A 24,623-nucleotide genomic window follows, 5' to 3' on the forward strand; every position below is an offset into this window, starting at 1 on the left:
TCCTGGTTTGTAAGAGGACAGATGTCATGATAGTTTTTATATCCCTAGCACCTAGTAAAGGGCTTTGAAAATGTAGGCTTTGAGTAAATGTCAGTTCAGTTGAATTAAGCTGAGAGTCATTGTGGTAACAAGTTATTTCCTAATGATGAGAAGAAGTGTAAAAAAGAAAAGATATGAAGGCATTGCCTTCTATCGGCACAGTTTTGGGGGAAGCTGAAAACGTTCGTTCTATTTTTCTTCTGTCTTTCTTCCGGCTCTCTGAATGCCTGAACATGTTTGCTGGGTCATGGTTGGCGAGACTTTACAGCTTTGACTCTCTCTCAGAAAGCTTGTTCCTTCCTACGAGGCTTCAGGGCATTGAGGGAGGAGATTCTGGGCCCTTTGGGGGCATACAAAATCCTTGTGGGGACTTTGGGACAAGGGGACAAGGGAAGGAGCCTAGAATTGTCTCATCTCCTAACTAACCCCTGGGCTGCTTGCAGTATGTGAAAGCAATAAGACACCCGGGGGGAAGAAGGAGCTGGGAGCTCTTTCTGTGAGATAGGGGACAAAAGAGAGGGTCAAGCACAGAGGTGAGTAGGAGAGAATGCTCCTATTTTCCATTTTGAAAACTAAAAAAATAGGTAATTCCAATTTGCTTTAATTTCATTTGTTAAGAAAATTTGTTATAATTGCATGTGAAACTGATGGTGTTGGCAATTCCAGACAAAGAGTAGGCTTCAAAAATACCGCCTGTCTGAATCCAGCAGTAACACCCACTTCTCGTGCCTCCTCGTACAATGCTGTCCTTACTGTAGCAGGGGGTCAGAACCTTTCTGTGTGTCTGGCACCTGGACCCTTTTCTTTGCTCTCAAAAATCATCTTTTTAAGTGCATAAAAGTCAGATTGCAAAGGGAAACAATTACGTTGAAATCAAAGCCTAACCGTTTTTCCATCCAAGTTCATAGACCCCCTGAAATCTTTTTCCTCACGCCTTGAAGATTGGTTAGGCCCTAGATGAAGGACCCCTGAACTTGACTCTGTTACCCCGTGGGAGGCTGGTTCGAGGGCAGCCCTGGCTGAGACTTTGGAGGCTCAGGGGTATGGCGTCCATACCGTCTTCAGGGATCCAGTTGATGGTCACGGGCCCTGCATAGAGTGTGGTGGCGGGCTGGAGTAGAGAGACCAGGAGACTGGAGGGCGTATTTGTCCTCATTTGCTCAAAGCGCATGTCTGTCTTCATGTCTTCTTGTCTTTTGTGTTCTGTAGAAGAGAAGTTTGCACAGGCCGTGTGCTTCCTGCTTGTGGATCTATACATTCTAACTTACCAAGCGGAGAAAGCGCTGCATCTCCTTGCTGTCCTAGAAAAAATGATCTCACAGGGCAATAATCACAAAAACGGGAAAAATAACGAGGTGAGTGGTCTGAGGCAGACGTGCCAAGCACAACTGAGGACATCTCCCCCATTAACCCGGCTCCTCTCTGGGTAGCGGTCAGGCCTGGTAGTAAGCAGCTGCTGTGTAAGTAGCTGCTGAGCATTGGAGACAAGAGTCCCAGCTCTCAAGAAGCTAGTAGCATAATAATGGGGGGGACAGCACTCTAACAGAGGACAGCCAGGTGGCGCCAGAGTGCAAGAAGACCTGAGTTCAAAATGGACCTTGGGCTCTTACTAGCTGTGTGACCCTGGGCAAGTCATTGAAACTTTGTTTGTCTCAGTTTCCTCATCTGTAAAAATAGGGATAACAACACCATCCTCCCGCCCAGGGTTATTGTGAGGGTCAGATGAGATAATAATCATAAAGCACTCAGTGCCGAGCCCAGCACACAACAGATGGTGTAGTATAAATGGTAGCTGTCGTCGTCATCATCGTTATTAAATATGTACAAACAAGCTATGTACTGGGTAAATGGGAAACAGTCAACAAAAAGGAGGGGTAGAATTAGAAGAGATTGAGAAAAGCGTCACGGGGCAGGATTTGAAGGAATCCAGGAGAGGAGAAGGGAAAGCCTTGCAGGCCTGGGGGACAGTCGGTGAAAATGCCTGGAGCCTAGAGATGGAGAGTGGCCTTGAGGAGCAACCTGGGGCCTGTGTCACTGGACAGCGCTGGGAAGGGAAGAGGGGCTGGGTCACGAAGGGCTTTGAAGGCCCACCAGAGCATTTGGTGTTTGCTCCTGGGGGCAAGAAGGAGCCATTGGAGTTCACCGAGTGGGAATCAGAGAGTCGGACATGGTCAGACCTGAACTTTAGGAATATCCCTTTGGTGGCTGAATGGAGGATGGCTTGGAGTGGGGGGACAGTCAGCATCAGTTATTGCAGGTCAATGCAGTAATCCAGATGTGAGGTGATGAGGGACTGCCCCAGGGTGGCAGCGATGTCAGAGAAGAGAGGGGGGTGTATTCGAGAGATGTTACAGAGGCAAATTGACAGGCCTTGGCAGCAGCGTGGATAACGGGGTTGAGAGACAGTGATAATTGGCCCTCTACAGTAATTGGCAAGTTAAAAGGGGAGAGGGTTCGGTGGAAAAATCATGAGTTCTGTTTGGACATGTCGAGCTGCTGTTGATCTGAGGGCTGAGCCAGAGTCTTGGATGTCCCCTTTGACCAGGGTGGTGGTCATACCTGGAGTGCTTGGCTTTGTTAAGGAGATACTTATCTTGTCCCCTGATTCCTTCTCCTTTATTGTACAAGCAGTAGGCAGGGAAGAGGTTCCTTTTTGTTTGTAAATAAACATCTTCCTTGAGTTCTTGACATCACCCTTTGGTACCAAAGAGGGAGTCAAAAAAAAGTGACTTCATTTGAAGGTCTTTATGCTGTAGTACTGAGACCTGGACAGCAAATCAGCTTGGATTGCCTGGGGAGCCACCTTATTTTTCAGTATTTGTTATCATGTTTTTAAAATTTAAGATGCAATTAAAGCCTGATTAAATTCTGGTTTATTTGTTTTCTTCAATTTTTGTGCAGTCAGGAAACACTGCAGGCAAAGAGGGATCGAATCACAAAGCGGACAGTGGAGCCTTAATAGAAGCAGCAAAGTCCAAGATTCACCAGGTGAGCTGATGTCAGAGATAGCTTCTGCGTAACATGTAGTCAGCCTGGTGATGGAGCCTAAGAAAGGAAGAGCGTTCATTATTGGGAAAAGTAAACAACGGAGAAACAGTTGTCTTTACGCTTGCAGAGCATTACTGAATTTTTGTGGTCGATTTGTGGTCCTAACTGTTTCGCTTCAAGTGTCACTAATAAAGAGGCATTTTTAGTGGTTGTGTCCCCCAGGGTAGTGGGGGGGGGTAGCGAGCACAGGGGCTACACAAAAGCCCCCCACGATTGTAACAGAGAACTGAAGATGACTTTGGTTTGGAGCCTCAGCACAGCCTTCATTCCTGCTCTGTTAGTGTGCTAACTTTGCTCCTAAGATAGGAAGGATTTGAGATCATTTTAAAGTGACTTTTTAGCATTAACTTTACAAATGTGACGTTGCATTTTTACTCTCTACCTCATAAAGTTAAGTACTGTTTTGTGATGTTTACATTCACTGTAGTTCTCATGTGAAAACTTTTCCCTCCAACTGTGCAGTATAAAGTGAGAGCCTATATCCAAATGAAGTCTCTGAAAGCTTGCAAAAGGGAAATCAAATCTGTCATGAATACAGCTGGAAATGTAAGTGTCTCCCCTGACTTTTCTCTTTTTTGTCTTTTCTCTCTTAAGGGCATGCTGTGTATACTTACCTTTATTTTCTTGGAGAATGGTAATTCCTTGTTAAGGAAGCTTTAAACAGGTGATTGTAATGTGGCCTGTTCCCGTTATCAAGGAAAAGCCAGGCCAGCAAAGGGCCAGCGCTTAGCTCTTTTATGATGGGGCTTGGGTTTTTTGTGTTTCATAGAGACCAAAAATTAAATCTGAATCACTTCTTTAAAGCACCTTTTAAAAATAATTTATTATAAATTTAGCCTTTTTTTTCCACCCAGTGGTGTAGGGAGCTCCTTATGAGGAAACCCATTTCCAGGACCCAGTGTGCAAAGTGAAGTCAAGTGACTCACCCAGGGCCCCATAAACGGTGTGGGAGGGGTTAGAACTTGAACCCAGAACTTGTGTGCTCTCTAGCCAGCTCTCCAGCTGCCCTGCACACTAGAAACACTCATCTCACATAAAACCTCATCGTGTAGCAGTAGAGAAGTGAACACATTAGCAGAAAATAAATACTAGCAACCTTTTTGTACTAGAATCTACCTCCCCAGTCATAGCTACATGCGGCCCCATCGTAACTGAAATGTAATCGTGCTTTGTATAAGCCCAGATTTCTGTTGATCTTTCATTGCTGAAGCACCTACCGCAAGGGACTGTAGCCAAGACAGTGAGCCCTGAAATTTGGCCCACTAACCACCTGGATGACTCTTGATGGCATCCAGGAGAAATGAGAAGCAGGTTGATGCTTTGGGATGGCTTCTTAAAAAACTTGAAAGGAGAGGATAGAAAGATGTGAGGTCTTGTCCAAGGAGGGCTGGAAGCAAAAATAAGTCAGATTATTTGAGTGGGTGGAGGAAAGGGGGAGTTGAGCCCTAGACTAGAGAGTCTGGGTAAAGTCACCCTGGGAGCTGCAGGGAGACAGCAGTTTTTGTCCAAGCCCAGGGGTAGATCTGAAGCTTTGCCAGAAAAGGTTGGCTTCCTTGGTGATCAAGAAGCTGTTAAATGTATGAGAATTTGAGACAGATGAGGGAGCCAGGGTGTGGAAGGGCTCCTCAGAAAGCCAGATGGACTGAGATATTTGAGCCCTAGTATCCTGAGAGACTGGGCTGGGGATTCCCCTCTTGGGTCATTCGATGCCTAGGGTTTGCTCTGGGGGTATGTGTGTTTTACGTAGGTTACAAGTAGGTTGGACCACAGTGGGTACTGTGAGGAGGAATTACAGGAGCAGAAGGCTGTGATTGCAGAGAAAAGGGGGGTTGGTGTAAATGCCTTGCTTCTTTGGGGCTGGGGCAGCAGCCAGTTCTTACACATGGAATTGGGGAGGCGGCCTGTGCAGTGTGGCGGTGCTTAGACAGATCCCTTTGGTTACATCTCTAAAAAGAATGCACAGTTCTTGAGTGAGTTCAGGACAATTATGATTTACCCCTCCATAAATTAAGATTTGCCCCTGTCTTGTTATTTATCTCCCTACACTCAGACACACACACACTCTCTTCAGTAAATCTGTGCCTATTTCCTTTAATGGCACATGGTAATCCATTCATGCCTTCTGGTGTGGTGTGACAGTAAACTCCCATAGTGAAGCATACCCAAAACACACATCTGCGTATTATCTTTTCCCCTCAGATGTTCTGTCATTTGGAGTTCTCCTTCACACTTAACACACTCTGCTTGATGAGACTTACTTGTATTACTTTCCCCCACTCCAACTCAGTTATACGCTCTTTGAATACAGGGCCTGGCTGTGAGTGTGCTCCCAGGATTTTACGCACTGTGGGTGCTTCATAAATGTTGAATAAATGAACAACAGTGACTTTGTCTCCAGTGATTTAGAAAAGTATTTAATTCATGTATATTTAGAAATATATAAGAGATGATCAGTCTCTGTGGAGACTATAGAAACATTAAAATGGTTGTTAATCCCAAATCAGTGATATAACAAGAAGATCCCTTTGATACACTGTAAAGCATGTACTCTTAAACTGTGTTTTGGTTGTTTGCTCTGTTGTGGTTAATTGTGTGTTTTGACATCTACTTATTAATTCCTATAGGAACAAGAGACTTAGAAACAGATAGATATTGAAATAACAAGCGACAAACAATAGCCTCAGTTTCCTGTGCCATAACTGTGTGAATTCATTGCTAACATGTTAGTATAGTAATGGAAATCTGAACTCATGTCATACCTCTTTAAGTTATAACTTGTGTTTTTTTACAGTCTGCTCCTTCTTTGTTTCTTAAAAGCAATTTTGAATATTTAAGGGGCAATTATCGAAAAGCAGTGAAATTGTTAAATAGTGCAAACATTGCTGAACATCCAGGATTCATGAAAACAGGTAAAAGAAAATCATGAAATTTGAAAAGTCTGTATTCTTGCTCTTCTTTCCCTTACTATGTTCTCTGTTCACAGACACTTGTTGAGAATGACTTCTAAATGGGTAATTCTAATAGTGCCTCATAGAGTCAATAACTTTCGGAATCTCTACTTTGCCTTATCCCAAACTCTTGGGATTTCAGTTGATTGTATACTGATTCCTTGTTGTTCAGTCATTCAGTTGTGTTCAACTCTTTATGGCCCTGTGGACCAAACTGTCAAGGGGGATTTCTTGGCAAAGATACTGGAGTGGTCTGCCATTTCCTCACCTGGTCAATTAAGGCAGAGGTTAAGTGACTTGCCCAGGGTCACACAGTTAATACGTGACTGAAGCCATATTTGAACTCAGGTCTTCCTGACTCCAGGCCCAGTGCTCTATCCAGTGAGCCAGCTGGCTGCTTCCTCATGAATTCTAGTGGCAGCCCAACTTTAAAAATGTTTTGTCTTTGCAAAGACTGCCATCTCAAATAGTGAATAACTTGAGGGTATATTTGGAATACAGGGCTGAAGACTAAGGACAGCAGTAAGTCAGATGAAAGTTCTAAAATCTAGGTCATCTCTCATGGTCAAACTAACCCAGTTGTGAATTTCTGTTCTGGGGATGTGAACCCCATTAACTTGTCCTGCTGGTGTGAGGCAAAGGGCAGGAGAGGGGAGGGGTCACATAGAAAAAGAAGGTCTAATGAGGATTCCTTCCTTTTCATTTCTCATCCTCTTCCTCCTTAAAAGTAATGTGTGTATTCTATATAAAATATATCTGACACATTGTTTGTAATCTCAAGAAATGGTAAAAAAAAAATGACTCCCTAAGTCCTTGTGAGTGATGAGTCTTTGGTGTATATTTTACAAATGAGTAATTAACTGACACACAGTTACACTTAATAAAACTTCCAAAACTGTTGTCTTGGAAATAAGAATTTTTTAAAAAATAGGTTGGTGGTACTGAATAAGTAAAGTATAAATATTTTCTTCCAAAAAGGTTGAATTTCATAGATGTCACTTCTAGTCAGCTAGTAGCCATTTTTCAAAATAGTTTATTCTTGATTTTTCAGTGGAATTAGAAAAATAACATGAATAATTCAAAACCACAGATAAACCAAAAATTCATTTTCGAATGCAGTCAGCGTCATACTTGGGCATAAATACAAATAAATTGTCAGATTGACACATGTGTAGATGTTTTTCAATGCCTGCTTTGACCTTGGCCATCTCCAGAGCCAGCCAGGCAGCAGTGTGCACGTGGAAAAAGAGGCAGGGAAGAGGCCACTCTGGGGCGCTCCCTTAGTACAGACCACGAATGCTTGGCCAGTTGGCCTCCAGCGTCTTTTAGCTTCTCAGCTAAGACACTGGTTGACATTATTACTCTTTCTGTTTGCTCTTTGCAGGCCTTTCCATTGAGAAAGACTTGTGTTCTCTCTCTCTAAAGAGGGATGGAGTGTAAGATTAGCTCATTTGGAGAATTGAGAAATCCCTCCCCACTCTCCTCCTCCATCATCAGGCTGATCCTTAGCTTCAACCTGAAAAATAGTGTGGTTTCCTCCCCGGGGTTCCAACTCTTGGGGAGCTTCCTAGTTTGTGAGTGGAGTTTTTATCATATGATCCTAATTTATGGAGTACTAACAGGAAATATATTCAAAGTCAAATATGTGAGTGCACACACACATACGTGTACATGTGTCAGATCACTGGTATTTTAAATGTCTATGCCTCTGGACCACTTCCTTAGCACAGATCATCATATAATGATTTTACATGTAGCCACAGGTTTTGTGTAGCAGTTTTACAGGTAGACCTCATCTAACATTGCCTCACCACACAGAGTTCACAGTGACGTCACTAGCACATCGTAATACCCAAGCCCTCTCGTGACATCGTGAATCTTGCAGGGATGTGGTTCTAGGCACCCGCATGCCCATCTGAGGGGCTAATTGCCATCCTTCAGAGGGTGTTTCACCTGATGCTTTGTTTTGTCAGAATCTGTTGATGAAGATGGAAGGGCTTTCCCTGAATCTTGCCTGTATTAGGGTATTTCCTTCAACTTTTACAGCAACCACTAGACTTGAGGATGAGCTCCTCCCCCACTACCCTCTGCTGTGCCTCATCATGGCATCAAGTGGCCCTCATTCTGGCAGGCCTGGCCCGCCAAGCACAAGGGGTGCAAGGGTTTGGAGGAGGGTCCCAGTGATGGTCCCTGGCTCTGCCAGCTGAGGACCAGCCCCGTGAAGTACACAGAGCCTCCCATCAGCATCTGGCTGCATCCCTCTCCTGCATCCCTCAGAATGCAGACCCTTGAAGTGGCCTAGCTCTGCCCGTGCTCTGTCTGTGCCCCAGAACATAGCCTGCCCCATCCCACAGGGGAGGCAGGAGCCTGGGCAGCTGTTGGGGGCGTCTCCATTAGAAGATATCGTTCTGGCCTCACGCAGTTTGGTGTGTTTGTTTTTCTCAGGTGAATGTTTAAGGTGCATGTTCTGGAACAATCTGGGCTGCATTCACTTTGCCATGGGTAAACACAATTTGGGAATTTTCTATTTTAAGAAGGCTCTCCAAGAAAATGACAATGTGTGTGCCCAGCTCGGAGCAGGCAGCACAGACCCGGGTAAGTCTTCTTTTAATGTGCTGTGGCTGTGCACGCTGCTGGGGGAGCGTGGGGAGGAATTGGGGTTTTGTTTTTTTCCCAAAAGGACTTTGTCAGCATTGAGAGATGAGGATCAATAATCATTGAGAGTGAACCTGTGGGGGTGCTCGATTGATTAATTTCAAATAGTAAACCAAAAAAGTGAAGTACTTTTTTTAATGCATAAAAGAAAGCAGAAGAATTTGTGGGCAATCAGGACAGCTTTGAAAGTTAGATGTTGAGTTTATTATATTCTTCAAAGGAAAAAAACAGGTCTACATAATAACTGTTTCGTGTTTGTCCCTTTTTCTGTTCTACTTTGTATATGGGAGCGCTCATTTTATTTGGTGTGGTAAATTCAGAACAAATTTTTAAAATGAAAAAAATAAGGGAGAAGAGTGTAAGCATTTCTATAGTGCCCCCTGTGTGCTACGTACTGTGCTAAGTGCTTTACAAATATTATCTCATTTGATCCTCACAACAACTCTGGGAGGCAGGTGCTGTTATTATCCCCATTTTACAGATGAGGAAACCGAGGTAGACAGAGGTTAAGTGCCTTGCCCAGAGTCACACAGCTAGTAAGTGTCTGAGGCTGGATTTGAACTCAGGTTTTCCTGATTCCAGGACTGACACTGTATCCACTGGGCCACCTGGCTGCCTCAAATGAGGTAATGAATGTGAAAATACATTTCCCTAGTTCATTTCCGTTTCATTCAACAAACATTTACAAATTATGGCATTTAAAATGAGGTGCCACCTCACTCAAGTTGATAAGAATCAGCCCTTGTGCCCCCTTTTCATAAAGTGAGAGAGTGTATGTGTGTGTGCATGCGTGCGTGCGCGTGCATATGTGCACGCTAGGCACAGCTGCTCTAAATAACCCTCCTGGCTGCTGATGTGGTTCTGAGCCCAGATCCTGAGACTCAGGATCGCAGACTTCTCTGAGGAAAGAGGTGCTGAGGTTCCAGGAGCAGACGTAGAGCTCTAAGGCAGTGCAGAGGCATCCAGGCCAACCCCTCCATTTCACTGTGAGGGAGCAAGGTGGGATCAGCCCCTAGTCATTCCTCTCAGGGCGGAAGGGATGGGCCCCATGGGGCTGCGTGGGACCTCTCCCCTGTGCCGACGTCTCCTTGCATCTAGGTAAGGGGGCTTTAGGAACAGAAGGTGGTAGCCCTGCCTGAGGGAGACCAGGGACGTCTCCTGACAGAGGCACCCGCCAGGAGGATTGGGGTCAGTGTGTGCTGAGGGGCGGCCACTCCAGGAGGAGGAGGATGGTGAGGTGGCCATGATGTGGGGATTTGCATTCAGGATTGCTTGGGGTGGACAGGTGGCTTAATTTGACTTCTCTGTTAGCATGTTGAGTGAGTGCAAAATAAAGATTAAACTAAAAACTTCACAAGAATCTTATTATATTACCAGGGAAGAAATTCTCGGGGAGGCCCATGTGTACCCTGCTAACAAATAAGCGCTATGAGCTCCTGTACAATTGTGGCATTCAGCTGCTGCACATTGGCCGGCCACTGGCGGCCTTCGAGTGCTTGATCGAAGCTGTCCAGGTTTATCATTCCAACGCCCGCCTTTGGCTGCGGCTGGCCGAGTGCTGCATTGCTGCCAACAAGGGGGTGAGTAATGGCCTTCACCCTGGTTTGGCTCAGGGACAACGTTGTCCTTTTTGTTTCTCATTTCACTCATGTTCAAAGAGACAGTTCTCGCTCTCTGTCAGCTAGCTGTTTTACTGCCCATTTGTTAAAACTTTTGTTTACAGACAAAGTACACATTATCCATTTTTAAAGGGAGTAATTGTCCAAAGCCCCTACAGAGAGAGTGGGGTTAGGACGAGGCTGAGGAAGGTTCCCTGCAGATGCCTGAGGAGGCTGGTGGGCTTAGAGTAGGCCCTTTTTTACACTCTTTAAGTATCATAAGCAGTTTTGGTTGGGCTGGGTTCTATCTATGGCTATTTACCGTGTTAAAAACTAAAATGTCTTAGTGTGATTATGAAAACGGTTTTGACCTCATGGGCCCCAAAAGGGTCACGTTGAGAGCTGCTCCTTGGGAGAAACAGGCAGGCAGGTAGTTTCCTCAGGCTTGGATGGGTCTTTCCTGATCTTTGCCCACCTTCCCTTTGAGACCTTCAGAAAATTAAAATGAATTTGAAATATATCTGTCTGTCTTTATAGCTCAGCCTTTTACTGTGATTATGAGGCTTCTTGAAAACTTCCCTTGTATGTTTTATAGACCTCAGAACAGGAGACTAAAGGTCTTCCAAGCAAAAAGGGGATTGTACAGTCCATTGTGGGTCAAGGCTATCATCGAAAGATAGTCCTGGCATCCCAGTCCATACAGAACACCGTATATAAGTAAGTACTTGGCAAGGAGGTCACCTCGTCTTGTTTGTTTATTTATTTTTGCACATGGGAGTTTTGCTGTTATGTTGACTTTGAAGTTAATGTCTTAATTCATAGATGGGCTCATTTTGTAACCAGCATTATTGTTACTTTCCAAACTAAACCTCCATGATGAGGGTACAGACGAATTGGCCTTGGGCTAGCTTGGGCTTTCTCCCACAGCAGGATTCTGGAGGAGTCCTGGTCCAACCCTGTCAGCTCCATCTCTCTGTGCCCTCACCTCATCTCTCCAGGAGAGGGTGTCGAGGGATGTGACGCGTCCTAGGCTGTCCATCACTCAGGGTTTTGTTTCTGAGCTCCTTTCTCTCAAATTAGAATGTTTACATGTGATAATTTGTGGTTTAAAGGGGCCAGCAGAGACTGTTTGGTTACTGGTACGTGTAAGTGTCCAAAATAGCTTGGAAATCCTTAGCTGCCAGAGTGATTTTTCCAATTTATGGTCTTTCAAAAATGCAAGGACCACGTTCTACATAAATATTCCAGCTAGAGTTTCCCATATTTCTCTGGTGACAGCCAGCATCTGGTGGCTTCAAGGAGTCTTTCACAGCTTCTTCTGTGAATAGCTGCCTATTGGATTTTAACGTCCTGATTAAAATTACCCGTGATTTCATATCTGCTACTAGTAAAACAAGGCATTTTAAAACAATACTTAGCATCCATCTCCGTAAACATTGTGTCTGAATTTTTTATTTTTCATTTGATCTGTTTAATTCTGTTCCTTTAAGTGATGGACAGTCCTCTGCCATTCCTGTAGCCAGTATGGAATTTGCAGCCATTTGTCTCAGGAACGCCTTGTTGCTGTTACCAGAAGACCAGCAGGACCCAAAGCAGGAGAATGGGTCTAAGACCAGCCACCAGTTGGGTGGAAGTGCAGAAAATGCTGAAAGTCAGGAGACTTGCAGGTAATCCCACCCTATCCCCAAACCTGTAGTTTCATTGAGAGAGGGAACTCCCAAATGAGGAAATTCCCTCTGCCAGTGCAGAAGTTTGGTGGCATCTCTGTAACTTACGGTCTTAGAGAATTGCCTAGATCGCTGAGAGGTTAAGTGATTTGTCCAGAATCAGTTTACATCAGAACTCAAACCTAAAGGTCCCTGTCTCAAAGGCCAGTTCTTCATCCTTTACACCCTGGCTGCCTCTGTTAAGATATAATAAGCATTCAGCAAAAATAAGCTTTCATGAGATTGTGTTGTAAACCAAAGGAGCAGAATATGTTTATTATGAAATTAACATAGGGTTGTTCTGTCACATTTCTTCATTCAGCATTCAGTCACTATTGTTTTATAAATTAGTGAATCTTTCCTAATATTTGTATTATAAAGATTGTTAATTTAATGTAAATACATTCTTTAAGAATTTAGAATATTAAAAACATAACTTTTCATTTAAAAAAGTGAAGTATGTCCTATTTGTTTGCTATTGTACTATGAACAGTGACCAGTATAAATAAGTGTATGGTCCTTGCCCTCAGGGAACACATGCTCTAACTGAAAGAGGCAAGATGTGTGTAAAATAAAACGGTGAATCTGTAAAATGAGGGGGTTGGAGGAAGTCATTTCTCCAGGCCTCTTTTAGGTCTTCCTTTTAATAAGTTTAATAATAGCTGGCATTGATATAGCTCTATAAGGTTTGCAAATTATTTTCCAGTATCAACAGTACAATGACTGACTCAGAACAGTGTTCAGAGTTCCAAGGAGGGCGGTAATCATAGTGGTTGGGGAAGGCATTTCAGAAGACGTGGCATATGAAGGATGATTAGTACTCAGGAAGACAGAGGAGCGGGGAAAGTGTTTGAGCTGAGGGAACAGCATAGGTGAAGACCTGGGTAATGGGAATGGATGAGAGATGGTTTGTGTAGAGGAAGTGTGGGAGTGCTGACAGGACAGATCACGGAGGGCTTTGGATGCTAGGCGTAAGAGTCAAGTGGTTATTCTAGACAGTATGAGAGAGAGAGAGTAATGTGAGAAAAGCGATGTTTTAGGCAAAGTATTATCTGATGGTGGTTTCAGGATGGATTGGTTTGGGGAGAGATGGAGGTTGGTAGACTGGTTATGGGCTGCCCTGGTAGTATAGGAGTAAAGTGAATACCTGGGCTGGAGTGGTGGTGGTGTTAGTGGGGAGCAGAGAATGGGTGGGGGGAAGAGATGTCTTCATGGCAGAATTCAGAGGAAAAAGAAGAGTCAAAAGGGCCTCTGGTGTTTGAGCCTGGGTGATTGGGAGGATGGTATTTCTGTTAATGGACAAAAGGAAGCTAAGTGGAGAAACTGGCTTCAGCATTGGTTGGTGGCAGGCTAGCTATTTCAGGTTTGAAGTGGTGATAGGGAGGAGAGGCCTGGGCACCCCGTGGTCATATGCTTCTGTGTTTGGAAAAGGGTCATCAGACCAAGGGATGAGAAAGAAGCCATCCAGGAGCTGAGAGAGATGGGGAGAAAGCAGCATAGAGGAGCTGATGCTCAGAGACAGGACAGACTCAGCCTAGGCAGATTTCAGGAAGCCGATGGAGACCTTGTGTCACTCCTAGACTCTGTTAATGGAAGATTTAGATCAGAGGTTTCCAAACTTGTTTGGCCAACTGCCCCCTTAAAAGAAAAAAAAAATACTCAGTGCCCCCCTGGAAATCTACTTTCTTTAACCCTTTAACATTTTTTAAAAAATTTTTTGAGTCATTTCAAAAAAAAAATTATATACATATAAAATGACATCTTAAATTTAATAATTTATTGTAAATTTGCAGGTTTTTTCCTGCACTGAAATTTTGATGATGCAATGTTGTGTCATATAGTTGTATTGTATCATACTGTAAACAAGTCATGACACGCACGTATTCCTACCCATGCATGCTGGACTTCACCTCATTGAAGGACAGGGACAGGCTTGCCTGCCAGCACTTGCATGTTAAGACCTGTTGGCGAACTTGACCACTGATCAGGTATAACTTGCATTTTGTGTGCTTATTTGGAAAATAATGTAAATCACTATGATTTTAGCTCTGTTACACAACAGATGAAACATGTACGGACAATTTTCAAAATGTTTTCATTTTCTCTTCTTTCTTTTTGTTTCCACTGCCCCGTTATTTTTATTCAACGCCCCTCAATATTATCCAAGGCTACTACCACCCCCCTGGATGGTCCAGTGTGGGGCAGGGTGGGTATCGCCCACTTTGGGAACCTACGATTACATGTGCCATTGAGAACGATCACACAGTGTACCACCCCCATCCCCACTGCAGCCAAAAAAAAAAAGACATAATCATTTAACTAATTCTAAGTAGAATCAGAGTCTGAGAGTTTGAGAGCTGGAAGAGAACCCTCTTCTTTTAACAGATGAGGAAATCTGGGCCCAAAGAAAGGAAGTGCCTTGTTTAAAGCCACACAGCTAGTTAGTGGCAGCTGCAGGTGGTAGTTTTATTTGAATGCCTGTCCAGGGCTGTGGTTTTTTTGTTTTTTTTTTTTACAGTCTTCATGCCCACATTTTCCCTGGTGTAAACTTCTGTGGTGTCCAGACCTGCAGAGGCACTGGGCAACCATGGCTGGTATGGAGGGGAAGGTGTGAGGGCCTTCTTTAGGATGCGCCCTCAAACCTCACACTGTGATCCTGCAGACAGGTAGACAGCTTGTCCCAGCTGTCCCAGTGTGAAGAGAGAGGAGAACAGAGGCACTCTGCCAGACCAGTGTCTTCTTTCTGTGCAGAGAGAGAAGATGCCCGGCACCCCCTCCCTGCTCATGTTCAAATTTTTAGATGTTTGAGAAGGAGGCAAGCAAGCTCGAGAGGAGCAGTTAGAACTGTGGGTGAAGGAGAAGGGACAGTGGGACCTGAAGGCTGGGGCAGAAGAGGGAGAGCAGTGAAGACATGCGTGGGGTTTGTGCTTTGAATTTGGGGGGATCGAAATGAGGCATGTTTTTGCTGGATTTCATGCAGGAAAATGTTTAAACTCTGAAAATCTTTCTGATTTTGCCCCTGCTTTTTACTTTGCCTCTCACCAAATTTAAACTCCATGTCTGAGGTGGTATATTACTTTTGTGGCTTGCAGTGTTCTTGATACACATTTGTTGTTCAGCCATGTTCAATTGTGTCTGACTCTTTGTGACCCCATTTGATTCGGAGTTTTCTTTGCGGAGATACGAGTGGTTTGTTATTTTCTTCTCCAGCTCATTTTACAGATGGGACACTGAGGCAAAGAGGGTGAAGTGACTTGCCCAGGGTCACACAGCTAGTTAGTGTCTTAAGCCAGATTTGAACTCAGCAAGATGAGTCTTCATGATTCTGGGCCTGGCGCTGTATTCACTAGCTGCCCTTTGATATATGCATTATCTCACTTGAACTTCCAAAAATCTGAAAATTAAGTACCACTGGTTTTATTTTCTCTCACCTGTAAAATTGCAGAGACCTCAGGTCCACGCTTTCTAAAGAGCTGGTTCAGAGAGTGGTGGCTTTCTGTATAAACTGGGAGAGAATGTGGTGATCTGCAGGAGTGGCTGTTACCTGGCAATGCAGCCGTGGGCTTTCGCTCTCTCTAGTCTGTTTCCAAGACTAGAGTGAGGTCGTTTTTGTAGTTTCATTTCAGTGGGATGGGGACACCAGTGATCCTAAGTGGGAAGAATCCGGAGAGACCTGGGTTTGAATTCCCCATTGGACGCAAGCTGTGTGACCAAGGCAAGTCACATAACCACTCACAGGGAGTTCTGAGACTCACATGATATCATGTTGGTTGAGTGCTTCAGAAATTTTAAGAATTGTTTAAATTCCAGTATTTGGTTAAGAGATCAGTGATCTTGAGGTAGTCTTTGTAAGATCATTTAGCACAGTACCTGGTACATAGTAGGTACTATGTAAGCCTACCTGCCTGCCTGCCTTCCTTTCTTCCTTCCTCCCTCCCTCCCTCCCTTCCTCCCTTTCTTTCTTCCTTCCCTCCTTTCCCTCCTTTCTCTCCCTTCCCTTTCCTCCCTCCTTTCTACTATGTAATCTATCCATTTACTTATATTAAAAAATAAGGAGCATCTATTGGGTAACTTTCTCATAAGTAAGACTTGATGTGTGAAATAGCAAAGTCAGTGGTAATAACAAATTTTTAAGCATTTATCATTTAACCCTCCCACCTCTCACACTGTTCTTTTTTCCTATTTTTAAACATCATAGGGAAATGAGTAGTAGTAAGTATGTAACGAGTGAGAGGCAATATGGAAAAAAAAATTAAGGACTTATTGGTTAATCTGTGTAAGTAATAGGCTATTTTTATTTCAGCAGTAAAAGTCATGATGGAGATAAATTCATTCCAGCTCCACCGTCTTCTCCTCTCAGAAAACAAGAATTAGAAAACTTAAGGTAAGTGCCAAAATAAAATTGTTTTTAATTTAGAGCAAAAGCAAATGACTCAGTCTTTTTAAAAGCTTGCTCACTGTTAAAATATCTATAAGATGTAAGAAAAAATATTGATAGGTGACAAATTCCATTCAAAAATTATTAATGCCATTTGTCCTTATATCATGTTCATTTTTGATGGGGAAAAAGCAGTTCTGCAAAAGTATCTGAGAGAAATGATTATTAATAACCAGTGATTTGGGGAGGTTGGGAATTCCCCCTTCTTCTAAAGTCCCCATTTCAAAGCTCAGTCTCTGAAGGTTGAATTAACTTTGTCCTCAATCTGGGTCAGACCCCACCCAATTTTACCAGGAATTTAATCTAAGCCCATTGTGCTCTCCACAGGTTTGGGTGGGGATAAATTCTTTGATTAGATTGCCCAAGGCTAGGTGTGATTTAGAAGTGAATGACATAATGAAAGTTATGTTTCCCCCATCCTTTCTTCAGAATAGGTCCTCCTCTCATTGTAATGTTTATTCTCTCATTCATTGTTAACCAATCAGAGTTGATTTCCAGACTCAGGAACACCCACTCTTCCCAGGGCATATAAAGTGTGAGCCTACCACTATGATTGGTCTTTGGCATTTGAGAGTGTCACATTGACTCTTTTATTAATGAAATGCTAGCATTATTAGTAAAATGATTAATTACCCAGAAAGTATATCTCTTGAACTTTTTAAATGTCACATATCTGGGTCTATGAAATATTCTATGCCCATGGTCCACCATTCCTGCAATAAAGGGACAGGGATATTCAGCTTTTCTTAAGGGTGAGGCTTAGTAATTTTTGTTAGACAGCATTGATTTCCGTTGTATTGTCCTTTTTTGTGCCCTTTGTTGTGGTCACTGTTTATTAACAGTTTTCCAGGTTTGGCTTCTTTTACTCTGCATCAATTCATGTAAGTCTTCCTGTACTACTCTGAATTCTTATACTTCATATCCTGTGGTACAGTAAGTAGTAGTCCATTACGTTCACCTACCACAGTGTGGGCAGCCATCCCTGGCCAATGGGCACCTAATTTGTGGCCTGTCCTTGACTGAATATTTTGGTATGTATAGGGCCTTTCTGTTTTGATAGCCTTGGGATATATTCCAATGGCCATATATGATTTTACTACGGCATCCCAAAGGTTTCATTTTTTCAGACAGGGCGGAATTTGAAGACAGGCAGTGGGGAAAGAGAGGTCTGCTGTGTGTGTGGCATTTATTGTATGTAACTGGGCCCCTCGTTAGTCTTGCATTAGAATCGACAAATAACATTGTCACGAAATTATGCTCAGTCACAGAATTTGAAAGTTTGTGCAGCGTGGTAGGTGGAAGCAAAAAGGAATCATCTGTATGTTTTATTGATGGACAATAAATGATCTTTAATGCAATCAAGACATGGAAAGCTGCTTGATTTTTTTTTTAATGGTGGGCAAATGTTAATTTTCTTCAAAATTGTTATTGTTTTTTGCTAGATGAATAGCTTTAACAAATGCTTCAGTAATTCCTTTTCCGATAGAGACAAGTTCCCTGTGGAATTTATAATGTGGTTATATTTTGAGTAAGTCATTATTGAATTTGGCCTTTCCAGCAAATATCTAAGCGGTTTACAGTAGTTTGTGACTTGTAAAGCTGTCATCTGGACTTTTTCTCTGTTTCCTAAAAGTAAAATATTAGAAGCATAAATAATTTATCAAAATTAATATCTGTGTTCTCTGGATGCAGGAATTTAAAAATGTTTACTAGCCTTCATTTCTTGAGAAAACAGATTGCCTATAGCTGAGGCAGGTAGGTGGCGCAGTGGCTAACAGTACCTGGCCCAGAGTAAGGAAGGCTTAAGTTCAAATTTGTCCTCGGATCATAGGCAAGTCTCTTAACCTCTGTTTGTTCCAGTTTCTTTAACTGTAAAATGGGGATAGTAATAGAACCTACCTCACAGGGTTGTTGTGAGGATCAGACGAGGTAAAAGTGCTTAGCACAGTGCCTAGCAAATGATAGACGCTATATAAATGCTTATTCCCTTCTTTTCCCTCCCCCCTTTCCACCATATACCTCCTGAACAATATGGCAGCTGGCCGTAATTGTATTGAAAGAAAGAAATTCTCAAGTAGAGAGTAGCTCACATCATAATCTATATAGAAGACCTATGTACCAAATTTCATTGAAATCCCTGAAATTAAAAGAAGATATTCGTGTTTGATAATTTTGAAAATTCGTCACCATTTTGTTCCAAGTTGGTAGATTAAATTCCAATATGAATTTAGATATGTCTTTTATGGTTTTGTAAATAAAGTTGACACAGACTACTTGTTGAGAATTTATCATGGAATTCAGACAAGCAGTTGAAAGAGCTCTCTCACAGTCAGATACTATTTTTCATCACTGTTATTGGATGCAGTTTGGAGTAACGCCGCTTTGAAATGTATGTCCTTGCACTTCTAATGTCTTTGGGGATAACCAGGCCAAACAAATGTTGTCTTGTAAATAAAAGTGTTTTTGTGTATTCAGTGGGGCTGGGGTGGGGGTGGGAAAGGAGGAGAGGAGTATTGGCTAATGATCTCAGCAGTTGGGCTCTAGGAGTGTCTGGGAGCACATGTTTCTTCTGCTCCGTAAAACAACAGAAAGGATGTTGTCTTCGGTTCTTTTACCCTCTTTTTTGTTTTACTTCTGTCAGAGCGTACAGTAATTTCCCACTTCAGCTGCCAGTAATACCCTCTGAATCCTGGGTTGTTACCCTCTGTGTCCTGTTGTCTTAAGGGAACAGTTCACCTTTGTTGTTCTTGGGTTACTTTCGAGCCCCTGATTCTATTAGGAAGGAGGCGTTGACCTTGCTTTTGAGTTTTAGTTGTATTTTCAGCATGAATTAAGCATGTTCTTGAGTTAGGCTCTCCTTCTTGGGTTCTGCATAAGGTGTTACTTTAATATGGCCCCCAAAGTGCAATCTGGAGAGGCTGATCATTACTGAAAGTTAAAAGCAAGAAAAACAGGCCACAGTTTTCTGATGTGAAATGCTGCAGCAGAAGCCCAGACTCTGTACGGAGTTGGGTTTGTTATCACCTCAGGAGCTAAAGCCAGCCCAGGGATCTGGGCTCAGAGATGAGCAGCAAGCACCGCCCAGGCCTCTCCATGCAGAAACTACAGTGACACGAATCTGTTTGATTTCTTTAGAGAGTGGAATTGGTTTCAAATCAAGGAACTTGAGTGAAAACTCAAAAAGCAAGAAGGAAAATTCTGAAGGAGCATCAGGAAGAGTTTGGGGGAAATGCCATTCATGGTGTTGGCTTTCATTCACCCAAGAAAGGCCTGCTTTGCTTGCATACTATTTAGTCATGGTTTGAAATGTTACTGGTGAAGTCATTTGCTTTCATGGTGTTTGCCAGGGGAATTTTATAATAAAAATGTTGTCATTTTCAGTAAATGGATTTATGAATAAATTGATTTGAAGGAATGAGAAAGTCAAGTTTTTTGGTTTGCTTTAGTCATTCCATATTTTATTTTTTTCCATTATGAACTTGAACAGATGAACCTGAAAATTAGCGTGATTATTTATCTCCTGAGTAGAGCTTTTAAGAGAAGTGCGGCAGGAAGGAATATTTCTTCTCTTGAATGCTTGTTCCTTTCTCGTTTAGTCAGCTTCTTTTTCTGGACGTCCTGAGAATAGGAGTGATCAGTTCTGGGATGAGGGGACTGCTTCCTTTTGTTACGGAAAGAAGCACCTTTAGGAATGGTACAGTACCTCAGAGTTTCCATGAGGGAATTCCAGGATCACTACAATGAATTGTTAAAAATTAGTTAGCTAGTATATATTAAACTTTATTGTGTGGAGCAGATGGGACAGAGGAAGTGGAACAAGATGGAATGGGCCTTGGGGTGGATTTCTCAAAGGAGCTGCCGAGGCAGGCAGTTGTGACAGCCTTGTAGAGACAAACGGGCTGGGGAAGGGGCTACACAGGGTCGGGGTCATCATTTTCAGAGCTAGAGAAGGTTTGGTGGGTGCCTTGGAGATGCTGGGAAGAGAGGGCTGGGCAGCGTCTGGGCTCAGGCTAGTGAGAGCAAGATTTCTGGCAAGAGGAGAGTTTTCTTGGGCTTGCTTTTGACTTGATGCTTCTCCCTTCCACGTAACGAGTGTGTAGCTGAGTTTCTATAGGCTGTTGTGTTTGACCCCTTGAACTCTGTAATGCCCAAAGCAACCATCACATAGGCCATTTCCTCTTTCTAGCATAACTAATATGCAGTAATTTATCGTGACTGTTCTTATGGCCATTTCTTATTACATCCTCTTGAGTGTGTTCTTTTTGTGTATTTGCACATAAAATAAACCTGGGACTAAATATGTATCGACATGTATGCACATATATGTAGAGACATCACATATATATTCAGTATATATACTCATACTAATCTAATTGTAGGTGTGTCTTCAGAAGGTAGGCAAAACACATGAAGCCTTCATTATGTTATTATATTTTGTATTAAAACAGGGAACCATTCTGAAAAATTCTTAACTAATAAAAAAATGATACAACTAAAAATTAGGAGACTGTCCCAGATAAATTATGTAGTTGAATTATGGGCCTGCTCTTACTTGGGCCAAAAGAATGATCCCCAATTCCACCCCCAAATCAAAGCTTTGTTATAAGTATTTCTTTAACGTCACAAGTTGAGAGATCAGACATTTTATTCTGAACGTTGAGGTAAAAGAAAGTTTGAAGCTTGATTTAAATGAGTGCTACAAGTAGACAAATATGAAATGTTAAGAATTGTGAATATTCTTAAAATATATCTAAGGCTTCAAAAACAAAATCTTTTTTAATTTCATAAGGGAAAAATAATTAGAACTCGACCTTAGCTACCAGTAATTGGTAAGAAGCTGGCAATTTCCTTTGCCTGTCAGTTATGACATGTGAAGAAAAGGCCAACAGGGAAAAAACTATGTTGTGTCTTAACAGAAAACTCTGCTGCTCTTCACTTCTAACCCTTAGGCCCAAGGTTCACATGGCAAAGACTTCAGTAAGTTGCGTGTTTAAAATTGTGTGTACTCCCATAAACTTATGACTCAGCCTCAGTCCCAGCATTTTCTCAGATACAAGAAATGCTAGATGAATTCGATCCATATCTCTAATAGCTTATTTTAATAAGTAAGTTTAATAAGTTATTTAAAAAGCAAGTAGCTTAGTGATGCAGTGAATGACTTTGAATAGATATTTATTTAATTTTGTTACAGTTTACATTAAGCTTTAGGGACTTAATTTCAAAAGTATTTGAATGAGGGTCTTCCTTATTTAGCCCTTTGAGTTTTCTTGATATTTTCTATGATAATGGAAGTATCACAGTGATTCTCAATCAAATCAACAGGTATTTGAGTGCTGATACAAGAATACTCTAAAGCCAGTGGTGGTCAAGAAATTCACCAGTTCAGTTACAGTCTCTAGTAACTTAATCTGTTTTCCAGTATTCCAGCTCCTTTTAGCCCATAGCAAACATGACTCCGCTGAGAGTCTGCGATGTGTTGTACTTGATAGAGTTATTTTTTGCTTTCCTCTGAAGTTGAAACTTTAGTGGAATCTCATTTCCCCAAGCTGTCATGAAGGTCACAGCTAGGGTGGGAAGAAATGGTATGTATGTGTGGAGAGAAGTGGGATGTGCCACAGGGTGGGGATTAAAATTCCTGAAAGGGTTAACCCTAAATTAAAGCTGGAAACATGGCAAGAAAAGGGGATTTTTTATTCATTTGTCATTTGCTACAAAAATATAGGCAGAAAAAAAGGTAAAAAGAAATCTTCTGCGGTGATCCCAGCCTGTTAAGGTGTCTGTTCCCTAGGCATCTTCAGTGAGACACACAGGGCAATTCAGTGGTTCTTTCAGGCCACCAAAGGACATGGAGCAAATTCTCCTTCACTGAATTTAACAAACTCTCTTGTGGCCCATTGTTAATTAAAAAAAAAAGAAGATGATTTAAAGATAAAGGGATTATGGTCTAAATGTGTTTGAAAATTACTTTCTAAATGTATTGAAGAAAAATTATATTCTTGTGACTTCTGACTTCCTGATTTAAAGTCCATGCTACTTTATTCTGATGCATAGTTTCATCAAGACCGTGTCTGCATATTCAACAGCAGAACTGTCTCAGCTGTAACTTTTCAATAAGACTGACTAGCCCCTGTCTCTGTGCAAAGAGGTATAAAAGTCTTTGGATCTGGCTCCCACTGAAATGGACTGTTACTGGTCCAGTTGACTAGCAAGTGATGATGGAACAAAAACATCAGTAGGAGGAAAAGTACATGTTCCCTCTGGACACAGACCTGCACAGACCTGCACGGAAGAGGCAAATGCTTTACAGATTGTAAACTCCTTGGGAGCAGGGGCCCCCACAGTGACCTCCATGGTATTGTCTGTCTTGTTTCTCCTTGAGATTAGAGACCTGGGAAGATAAAGCAGAGGATGACCCTGACTCACTTCATATAATTGGGGGAGGGGCGTTTAGGCTAAAATTTCCTGAGAAATAAACGTTTGCTGGAAAGCAGCATAATGAACTTGAGAACCGCTTTGAACCCTGTTTATTGTCTCCGACTGTTTGCACTATTCTGTCTGCTGCCACAATGCTAGTTTGCCGTGTAGTATATGGAATGCTTAGTCTGTAGTCCATAGCTGGACTTGATGTAATCTGACATGTTCCTGAGAGGGGGGAAATACCTGTCAACCCTTGTAGTTGTGTAAGTTGAGATATTGAATTAGGAGTTAGGAATACCTGGGTTCTAATCCTGCCTCAGATGTTCACTAGTTGTGCCATCCCAGACAAATCACCCAACTGCCCTCTAGCGAAATGGAAACCAACATGGGAGTGATAATAATAAATAAAATGGTCATTTCACATAGACTCAAAGATGATCGTGTATGTAAGGTGGTTGGGAAACCCTAAAGCCTGCAGGAATTCGAGCTCTTATGGGGGGGGGGGTGAGTCAGCTGGAGTGGAGCTTGTTTCTCTTTGGAGCTGCGAGGTCTGAGTGCTGAAGGGTATTGTGGTCTGCTAACAGATTGGGGCACTGATTTGCCTCTTTGAGAGAAGTTTGGTATTTTTTGTTCTCCTTTCATTTAGTAGATGGTGAATAGCTGCTTTTACCCTATTCTAGCTTCTTTTAACCTAGATTAAGCTAAGCTAAATGCCTGGTTCAGTTAACTACAGGATATGTGGTTTGACAAACCTTATTTCCCAGTCTTACCCAACAGGTTGTTTGATGTTATTTGTGGTTCGAAAGAAGGTTTTTTTCCCCTTTTCCCTAGTCCAAGTTGCTAGAACACAGAGCTCCATAGGACTAGGGCTCATAGCCTATGAAGGCAGCCTGTGGAGTTTGGTCAAATCCTCATGGGGGGTGGGACAGGGGGAGGTAGCTTGTCTTTTCCCTTGTGGTACAATTCTTCCAGTCTAATGAACTGTCAGATCTCTTGAGTGTTTGGTAAAGCAGATTGGACAGTGACTCGAAGATGGAGTTTGGGGTGGGGGTGGGCAGGAGGAACGGTATTTTGAGCAGCAGCCATCAGACTCATATGTTTGTCGTGAAAATAGATAATTACCAGATTGACACAGACTTGGGTGAGGGGCTGTAAGTGGGCTGTTCATTTCTGTTAAGTGACATAGGGGACAAAGGGAGAGGCGGCTGTAATGAACTGGAAGAGAGGAATAGCACAGACTGGTTGGAGAATGCATGCAGGGGAAGACATCACTGTGCAGGTGTGAATTTGAATTTTAACCAGCATCTTGACCATTTGTTATTATGTTAACTTTTCAATTGGAAAGAAAACTAACTTAATCAACTTTTCTCTGTTGGAACTTTTATCTCTGTTGCAATTGGATGTGACATCTTGGCCTGGCAAGGCCAGGGTAGAAAACTGAGGAAAACAGAGGTTCTTTGCCGTCTTGTTCATAATGAATGTATGGGCTTCTTGGGAAAGAGGATAAAGTGATCTTGGCCCTGCCATAAATTACATGACTGACTTCTGGACTCAAAGTGGGCTTGACAGTTGCCAGAGGTTTGAAGCTAGAGTAGCCCACCAACTGTCAGAAGAGTCCAGGACAGGCGTCCCGCAGCATGCCTGACATGAGACTTGTCCAACAGCATTCATGTTTCCTCCCTCCAGAGTTTTAAAAAAAAAATCTGCTTTCTCAGCAAGAAGCCCTATAGCACACATCCTGGAAGGATTTGGGCTTTGAGGATGCAACCTCAAA

General features: G+C 42.6%; 1 protein-coding gene across 4 annotated transcripts in view; it reads left to right on the plus strand.

Moving 5' to 3' along the window:
* LOC114050543 (CCR4-NOT transcription complex subunit 10) overlaps positions 1-24,623 on the plus strand; it is a 66,702-nt gene that overhangs the window by 26,459 nt on the left and 15,620 nt on the right. For 3 of the 4 annotated variants that reach the window (XM_027872319.1, XM_027872321.1, XM_027872322.1), the window contains 9 exons: positions 1,249-1,394; positions 2,941-3,027; positions 3,550-3,633; positions 5,879-5,996; positions 8,481-8,630; positions 10,068-10,270; positions 10,884-11,005; positions 11,779-11,955; positions 16,298-16,378. In XM_027872319.1, the coding sequence (XP_027728120.1) occupies positions 1,249-1,394; positions 2,941-3,027; positions 3,550-3,633; positions 5,879-5,996; positions 8,481-8,630; positions 10,068-10,270; positions 10,884-11,005; positions 11,779-11,955; positions 16,298-16,378 (1,168 nt within the window). The remainder of the gene's footprint in view (positions 1-1,248; positions 1,395-2,940; positions 3,028-3,549; positions 3,634-5,878; positions 5,997-8,480; positions 8,631-10,067; positions 10,271-10,883; positions 11,006-11,778; positions 11,956-16,297; positions 16,379-24,623) is intronic. The other variant, XM_027872320.1, reaches the window with a different exon arrangement.

Source organism: Vombatus ursinus, unplaced genomic scaffold (genome assembly GCF_900497805.2).
Source record: "Vombatus ursinus unplaced genomic scaffold, bare-nosed wombat genome assembly UNPS02014799.1, whole genome shotgun sequence".
NCBI lineage: Eukaryota > Metazoa > Chordata > Mammalia > Diprotodontia > Vombatidae > Vombatus > Vombatus ursinus.